We start from the raw sequence: 9,074 nt of genomic DNA on the forward strand, positions 1-9,074 counted from the left end.
GCTCAAACATGTTATCAAGGAATATAATGAAACATGCAATTTGTTTATTGCTTAAATCACTGCAATAGTATATGCAAAAAACTTAATGTGCTTATATCTGATGTAAAGGAAAGCACCCATATCACTAAAATTGTTTCTGTTATGGTCAACACTTACATTAATGTAAAATAAGCTGTATGCAAATATCGCCACAAAGCATCAACTTGATGAAAAATGTGATGAAGCAAAGTGAGCTTCTCGTCTAATGCGAACCATGTAATAATAGAAGAATTTTCTAACCTAAAACCTTTGAAGATTGAAGAACTTCGGATCTACTTTGATGATAAGACAAGTGCTACACATGCTTTGAGTCTCTAAAGTTATATGGATTAGTCAAGCAGTGGCCAGCATGCATTGACAAACAGAACTTGCAATTATTTTAAATAAGTTGCTTTTGCAACAGACATATGTACAGATGCCTTTTTGGCACCGTCCAAGCTTTATAACACTCATGCACTTAGAACAGGATGATGTTAAAATCTATTCTACATTCAAATAAATGTCTAAAGCCCACCAGTTGGATAGCACAAAGGATACCATCACAAAAGATATGAGGGGGCATAAGCATGCAAGAGAAATAAATTATGTTGCAACAGATTAAACAGTTTTGTTGACCTTGTGGTCCCTGTCCAACCAGTGCAAAGCAGACTTCCTTTCATTTAACCACAAGTGGCCTTTCCACTCCTGATTTCCTTTTTAAAGTTTAAAAGTAATGGCACAAGAAAGCCTTAAACATGTAAAAAAGATTCAGTAAATAATAAAAAGGGAAAAGAGGAAGAATGAACTGCTATGGGACTAGCAGCACAAACAGCTAGAGACTTCTCAAAATCATCCTATTTCCTTTATTTTTTTAGAATGCCTTTTCAATTAGGCACAGAGGCTACCATACTACAGAATGCAGAGGAACTAGAAGCAAAATTGCCAAGATCCAAGCGGCTTACACTAAAAATATGCAGACACGCAAAGTTCCGTTTTGCATAAATGAGCAGACTGTAGAAGCTTTATACTGAGAATCCACTGAAGAAGTCAACTTCAAAAAGCTCTCTTAGCATACATTCTCATACTTTTATCCTCTATCACATGGGTCCTATACTCCTATAGAAACAAGCAGAATCTTTCAAAAAAAATAGAAACAAGCAGAAGCTGCGGTAAGACATACAATACTAAAAAGATGATGAAGATTATGCAATGCTGAAACGTACTAAGAACATCTGTGTCAAGTACCTCAGACAATTCCAGAGAAGAGTAAAATTCTAAAAGAAATGAGAGGATAACCTACTCAGTCATAATATAAAACACTATGTACAGTGAAAACCAGCACAAATACTAGACCATCACTAAAAATTCAATTTTAGATTTCAGGAATAGATATCATTCAATTTCGGACATCCTGCAAGCTTCAACAATAGTCATTAGACAAACTAATGAGACCTTCATATTTTAAACCTGTTTTCGCTACAAATTGAAAATTCTAAAAAGAAAATAAAAGCATTCAGTTAAAAAGCTACAAGGAAACATCAGATACTAAGTACGAAGCTACTACTTGAAACTCACCTAGTATTAAAAGTAGGATCAAACCCAATTTTTTTGTAAGTTTTGATCAGCCCATTTCAACATGGATTTGACCCATGTTCAGAGTTGCTAATAGGCTTGAAGCTTTTTACATGCTAATATACCATATGAGTCATTATAGCCAACACTATCATTGTACCTTAAATGCCTAGAACCTATCAGCTTCTTCTATTTATTCAAAAAATTTCCTCTCTAATTCATTTGTGAATGATGACGTATCAACAATGGCACTAAGCCTGCAAAAAATATTTTTGAGCACATTCAAAGAGCCTGTCACTATACATGCTTAACAGATCAAACACGTTACAGCTACAAACTTGCAGGTAAGTTGAAGAGCACCCCTAGTTCATAACAATGGGCCTGCAGATAATCTTTTTTTATATACTCCGACATTCTTTGTGCAACATCAAGCGAACACTATGTGCCATCACCACAGTATCTACAAGAATAGAGACTTGCAAAATTCTAACAAAACAAACAAAAGATGGTTTCTACTCCTCACCCTTTTAGATTTTACAAAAACACACATAAATTGTCTAAATAACCAGAAATACCACTTACTACTTAAAGTCAATTCAAACTTTCTGTATACAAAGGTTAATCTGCTGGTTCAAGTTTTTTAGAAACAAAAGCAGCACATGTAAATACAACTATCATTACAACACATTATTATCTACCAACAAGTTCAAGAGTTCGAAAAAAAAAAATACTCACGAACATCCATGGCATCTTGAAAGTATCAGAAGAACTTCATTACTGGTTAAAGTATAGGAATAACTAAAAATATATATGCACCTTAATATTCACAACTTGGGAAACCCCATTATGAGACAAGGAACAGGTTGAGTTTGCAAACCCTGGTTTCTAGAATGCAATTTACTCATCCAAGGGCACAAGTTTCCACCATCGTCAATAAGCCAGTGAACTACCAAGTACCAAGCAATTGCAAGCTACAACATTCAATTGTAATTGACATTATCCTATGAATTATCACCACCGTCATCAAATCCCTTATCATCGGAATCAGATCCACTGTCAAAGCTTATGTCTCGATCTTCTAACCTATTATTATCCAAGCTTTGACCCCCTACTTTTAGGAACTCTTTTAAGTCCTCCAAGATATATGGTTCTGTCAATTTCCAGAACCATGCAGAATTGCTCCCAATAAAACCTATCCAGAAAATTTTCCCCTTTCTCTTAACCCGGCAGTCCAGAGATTTTGCCCTCAAAGTTTTAACAATGTTCTCCACACCCTCACCGTTTCCCCTCAACTTCAACAAAATATCTCCTGAAGATGTTCTGTGGCCCCCATACATGTACCAGTATGCAAGAACTTGTGGCGATAGCCACCTATGAATTAATTTTGGTATTTGGAGCTTGCCTTTTGGCCAAAATTGGTCTGCATAGAACCCAAAATACGAATGTGAGATAGTAGAGAATCTATCTGGTATATCATCACTGCCATCACTAGGCTTACAAGAAGGATGCAACCACTCATGGTATTGATCATGCAAATGCCTCTTAAGTACAGAATGGATTCCAGAACTTTCATCGAACTCAAAACGAATCATGTGATTTTTCCTCCCTTCATCTGATTCAATTACCAAGCCGCCCATTAGCAAACCTACTAAAATCTCACGTTGTTCTTTGCTGAGCTTCATGCTTACTGGCTTCTTGACCTCTTTCCTGCTCAAGCTGAGAACATATTCCAACTTTTCCATCAATGGGGAATCAATATCATACTTCTTCTGGCAAATCAAATCATATATCTTTTCTGCCTTCACATAATCTCCAGAAGAGAGGTACCCTCTTAATATGATGTTGCATGATTTACTGTTGACATTAATTGCCTCATTGCTACACATTTGATTGAAGATGTCCTCAGATTTTTCACGATGACCCACCTTCACCAAGGAATCCAAATATATATTATATAAGTTACGGTTAGGTTGGCATGTTCTGAGGCACTGGGAGAAAGTTGACTCTAGTTTATCATGTAAGGATAAATTCAAGTACATATTCATCAGGTCAGTGAAAGATGGCACAAGAGGCTTCATTCCAGTCTTTATGAACTCCTGCATCAAGGATTCTGCAAGTTCGATTTCTTGAGCTTGGCATAAAACCTCTATGATTTTATGATATGCTGCAACATTAGCAGAACCGAAACATTTCTGCATCTCTCTAAATATCTCCAAGGATTTCATGGATTTCCCAATCTTTCCATAGACTTCAATTTTATATACAAATGCCTGCATTGGTATAGCACCATCAGCTCGGAGGAGATCAAGCCAACTTCTTTCAGCTTCCTCCACATCACCATCCTTCGCACAAGCTCGCAAAACTGAGACAATCACATCTCTGCCCTCAGCTATTCCAGCTTGTTGCATCTCTTCCCTAAGTGCTGCAATTCTTTCTTTATCTATTGCATCCTGATAACTATGTAGCCAAATCAGGCCACCATAAATATCCCTGTGTATCTCAAGTCCAGAGGTTACCAAATTATGAAAAATAAACTCAGCCTGTTTAAGGTAAAGTTTTGAAGTACCTCCTGGCTTGCTCAGGAGAGCTCTAAAGAGAGAGTTGTGCAAGCTCAGTCGGGGCTGGTAACCGCCCAGCTGAATCATCCTATTGTAGATACCACATGCTTCGTCCAGGCTACCCTGAACTGGGGCACTTAGATATGCAACAATCAAAATATGAAATGTTGATTCACTAGGCACACGACCCTGATTGATTATGTCATCAAATATCTCCCGGCACTTGGAGAACTTTCTCTCCTTACCCATGTAATCTGCTAACTTGGTTGAAAGAGCAAAATCAAATCGATACCAGCTTTGCTGCATCATCCATTTGTATACCTGAAGCATAACAAAGAACACAACTCTAGTTTAAGCCCCAAATCCAAAGAGTAGCCAAAATATAAAAAGGTTCACTTTCCACAATAAACCAAACAATGCTGCAATGCTGCGAGTTCAAATGCATGAATCAACCAAAAATATAAGTACTCAAATGAAAAATGGACCAAAAGGGATTTATCGGAAGTTTACCCTAAAACTAGTCTCGTTCTCGCGAATACGCATGCAATGAACAGCGAGATAGGTGGCATCCTCCTGCCTCAACCACTTGCGCTGCGCATTAAGAGTCCTAACAAGCGTGCCCACCTTGTGCGCAGGAAGCTCCTTACACAGCCAAGCCAATCTAGCCCTCCTCCACTCCTCCGGTAGCTCATCCAGCTCTTTCACCTCCAGTGCCGGAATCTGTAGGTGCTTCAAATCCGCACCTGCACTGCCACTTTCATCGAACTGAAATTCCTCACCCTCTCTAATAGCAGAAAATTTCCAATTCTCCTCATCCTCATCCTCATGTTCGACGAAAGTGCTGGGCTGTGCAGTGGCGGAGGAGACTTGAGAAGATATACGAGGTCTGGTTGCTGAAAGAGGGGAAGAAGAGAGAGAGCGAACAATACGGAGGCAATTGCTTCGGGGATTGCGGCGGCAGTGGATAGATAATGATAGGGTAAGTGAGCGGAGGAAAGAGAAGGAGAGAGGAGAGAATAGAGAGGCGCGCATAGGGAGAAGGAGCTTTCGTTTAGTGTTAGTGTTCGGAATCAAGATAATAGAATTGCAGAGAGAAAGTTCGGTGGCTCCGCCGCGAAGAAGCATTTCCCGGAGGCCGGAGGGTCTAAGCCTTAATCGGAGGCGGGGATTTGGCAATGGAAAATTTGTAAAAGTTGACCGACTCTAAAAACCAGTTCCGTAAAATGACCCCATTTAAAAAAAAGCCGGATATTTGATTTAGATAATTCATTGAAGATCAGCTTTATATGAAGCTCAAAATTTATTAAGTGTACCCCATTTTTTATACACCTCGGATAAAAATATAACATTACGTAGTGTACCTCTTTTCTATTTATTTGTAAAATAAACCACTTACACCCCTCTTCTTCTCCCTCATCCTCTCCTTTGCAATAAAAAATCCAATACGAATAAGCATTGTAGATGACAAGTGTGAACAATCAGGTGCAGAGTCCAACCCCAAAAAATAATCAGGTAGTCCAACCCTAATGGAAAATAAAGACCACAAAAAAATTACAATAATTTTGTAAAATAGGGTTCAAATCTCATGAAATAGTTGTATATCTGGAGCATACCGACCTCAAACGCCAATTGCAGATCCGACCTTTGGCCAACCAGAAGTCACAATGCCATATGTGGATGACAACGACAATCGCTGGAGATTTCTTCGTCCAACCAAGAGTCATGAAGCAGTTACAAACCCTAATAGTTTTCTAGAGGAAGAAAGAGATTTGGGGCTTACAAGCAGTCTTCCCCAAAGAAGAACTCGTCGTCTCCGTCAAATACGGACTCGTCGTTGGCCATCTCTCCATCGTCGACGTCTCCGTTGAGGGTATTTGAAGGTTTCAAGGGTTTCGACATGATGAAGGAGAGAGCATTTTCGTGAGCTTTTGGGGTACACTTAATAAAACTTGGGGTTCAAATAGTGCTCATCTTCATTGAAAGATCAAAATACCCTCAAAAGTCATAAAACACCCATTAAATCACATAATCCTTTCATTTCCCGGGAAATTTGTAAAACTGACCAACTCTAAAAACCTGTTTGAAAAAACGACCCCATTTAAAAAAAAAACCAGAAATTTGATCTAGATAATTCATTGAAAGACCAAAATACCCTCAAAAGTCATAAAACACCCATTAAATCACATAACCCTTTCATTTCCCACGGTTTTCTTTCACTTTCAAACACTGTTCACCCGACCGCTGCTCAACACGAAGCTTTCCATCTTGGAGCATCATTTTTTGGAAACTCAATCGACTTCTTCTTCTTCTATAAGTATAGTACGATTTAAACACTGTTCACCCGATCGATGCTCGATGCGAAGCTTTCAATCTTGGAGCATCATTTTTTGGAAACTCAATCGACTTCTTCTTCTACAGTAAGGTTAGTACGATTTAGGTTTTTTTGGTCGAGCAGTAGTTGAAATATGGTATATTTGGATGATTCTGCGGTTGAGCAAAATTTTTTACTTGGTCGAGCATATTTTATTCGTGGTCGAGCAACATTTTTTATTTGGTCGAGCATGGTTTTTTCGTGATTGAGCATATAGTTTAATCCGTGGTCAAGCATGTTTTTATTTGAGGTCGAGCAAATTAAAAACCTGGTCGAGCATAAATGTTTTATGTTGGTTGAGCATCATAGTTTAATTCGTGGTCGAGCATTAGTGTTTTCATCGTCGAGCACGTTGTTTTCATATGGTCAAGCATTTTATTTTTTATGGTCGAGTTTTGTTTTTCTTTGGCACAAAATTAATAATTTGTTTTTCCCTTCCATATAGGGTACAAAATGGAGTATCAAATCAAAGAGATCAATCACTTCCCAGCAAAGGTTACTATTTTTTCAAATATTTCAACAACCATAACAACATTAGACATAAGCTGAGTGAAGAACAATTGCAAATGTTTAGGAGTGTTTAGGAGATCATGCTTTGGCATGTTCCTAGGTGTGGGTAACATCTCTTTTTCAGGGCAGTTGGTTCATCGACTGCTGTTACTGCAAGTTGCAACCCCCTCTTCAGATTCTGGGGTGACATTTAACTTCAAATTTGTTGGAAAGTTGACAACATTTTCTTTCAAAGAGTTTGCTCTTGTGACCGACTTATTATGCACTGGTGTTCCAGAAGTTTCTTCATTGATTGATATGTCTCTTCATAGGATAGCTAAAGAGTATGTTCCCGGAGTTAAAAGCATTAAAATGAGCATACTGGAAGGAGTTTTTGAATCCTTCAAACCATCATCTGGAAATGAAGAAGATTCTTTGAAGCTAGCCCTTGTTTATTTTGTTGAGTTTGTGTTATTACGTAGGGAACGTGGGAGGAATATAGATCACAAATGACTAGATTTGGTTGATGATTTAGATGCTTTCAACAAGTATCCATGAGGAGTTGTGAGCTATGAACGTAGTGCAAAGTCATTTGCATTTGCAATTGCAATGATAGGTTGTGTTGAAAAATACAAGACACACAAGACTAAGATGGAGAAGTACAACCTTTATGGATTCCCATTAGCATTCCAGGTAATAAACATGAATTTAATTTATGGTCTAGCATTTGCAATTTTTGGTCGAGTATTGTTAATTTTGGGTCGAGCAGTTTTAATATTTGGTCAAGCATAATGAATTAATTGGTCGAGCATAATGAATTTATTGGTTGAGTATTGTGTTACATTTTCATTTATTTGTTTTTATTGTTAGTTTAATTTTTCAAATGATATATTTTGTAGGTATTGAGTTATGAAGCAGTCCCACTAATCGGGAGGTTGTACGCTTCCAAAAGCGTCGAGGTTCGAATTCTGTGAATTTTGAATTGGAGTAGTACTGCAACTCCTGAGTCCACAACTCTTGTCAACACAATTTTCAAGAAGAAAAACCTTGTAGTTCATTCACTCGTGCCAACTGAGTTGGAGTTGGATCAAGAATTTTGGACTTCTGTCAATATTGTGAATGAAAGCGTGGTGTCTCTTTGTAAGTATAATTAAAACTTTATTTTATTTTTTTTAAGATGTGGTTGAGCATATATTTCAATTGGTCTAGAATATTCATTGTGTGGTCGAACATTTTTTATTGTCTGAGCGAGCATTTTAAATTTATTCTATTTATGTTTTTATTATTAGGTCGAACATATATAATTTTGTGGTCGAGCATATTCAATTTTATGGTCGAGCATATTTATGAATTTGCGTTGTTTAATCATTTCAGGTTCAGGGGGATATATGAGGTTGATAAAGTGGTTGATGTTCCAACTAAGGACACTAATACAATGGACACTTCAGATGATGTCATTGCTGCACTAATGACATTGATAAATAAATACTTTTCCTTTAAAAAGATGGACAAGGACTTTACGGGTGTGGAGGAGGTAAATGAGTCTGAGGTGAATAGGGGGGGTCTATGTAAGAAATAAGAATAAACACCAAAGGAAGCCCGAACCACAAAAGAAGACTCCATTTACTTACCTTAATGCCAAGAGAAGGAAATTGACCATGGAAACAGATGAAGTCTCATCAAAGCCCATTTCTGTTGAGGATAATGCCTCAACTTCAACATCTTTACAATTGAAGGAAAAATGGCCAAAGCAATGGGCACAAGATTTATATGAATTCATGAAGGATGAGTCAAAAGATAAGACAAATATAAGTTGACCTCCTTGTGAGGTAGACAAGAATTTGTTTAAGGAAGCCATCCAACATGATACTTGGTTAAATGACAAGGTAATTCTCTGTTTTTGTCATTTAACAAATAAAAGTATGTTTCCATATATATTATACGATAAATTTTAATATTCAATTTTTTATGTAGCACCTTGATGTGGCAATGTACCTCATACGTACAAGGATTTTGAAGTATCCTCAAGTTTTCAAGAAGAAATCTGCAGTGCTTGACTGTTTGTT

The 9,074-nt window shown here is 37.5% G+C and overlaps 1 protein-coding gene across 1 annotated transcript; it reads right to left on the bottom strand.

Annotated features, from left to right (window-relative positions):
• Nucleotides 1–2,330: 2,330 nt before the first annotated feature.
• LOC119980123 (pentatricopeptide repeat-containing protein At2g15820, chloroplastic-like) lies at nucleotides 2,331–5,434 on the bottom strand. Its single transcript, XM_038822787.1, has 2 exons — nucleotides 4,659–5,434; nucleotides 2,331–4,469 (listed from the first exon to the last, which is right to left on the bottom strand). The coding sequence occupies exons 1-2, from the start codon at nucleotides 5,271–5,273 to the stop codon at nucleotides 2,592–2,594; spliced, it is 2,493 nt and encodes an 830-aa protein (XP_038678715.1). The 5' UTR covers nucleotides 5,274–5,434; the 3' UTR covers nucleotides 2,331–2,591.
• Between the last annotated feature and the right edge of the window lie 3,640 nt (nucleotides 5,435–9,074).

Source organism: Tripterygium wilfordii, chromosome 2 (assembly GCF_013401445.1).
Source record: "Tripterygium wilfordii isolate XIE 37 chromosome 2, ASM1340144v1, whole genome shotgun sequence".
NCBI lineage: Eukaryota > Viridiplantae > Streptophyta > Magnoliopsida > Celastrales > Celastraceae > Tripterygium > Tripterygium wilfordii.

What these genes read in the sequence shown, in the direction of transcription:
- LOC119980123 (XM_038822787.1), bottom strand. Translation starts at nt 5,273, where the DNA reads ATGCTTCTTCGCGGCGGAGCCACCGAACTTTCTCTCTGCAATTCTATT. An exon ending in AGAACGAGACTAGTTTTAGG is followed by an intron (nt 4,470 to 4,658) that starts GTAAACTTCCGA and finishes GTTATGCTTCAG; the next exon opens with GTATACAAATGGATGATGCA.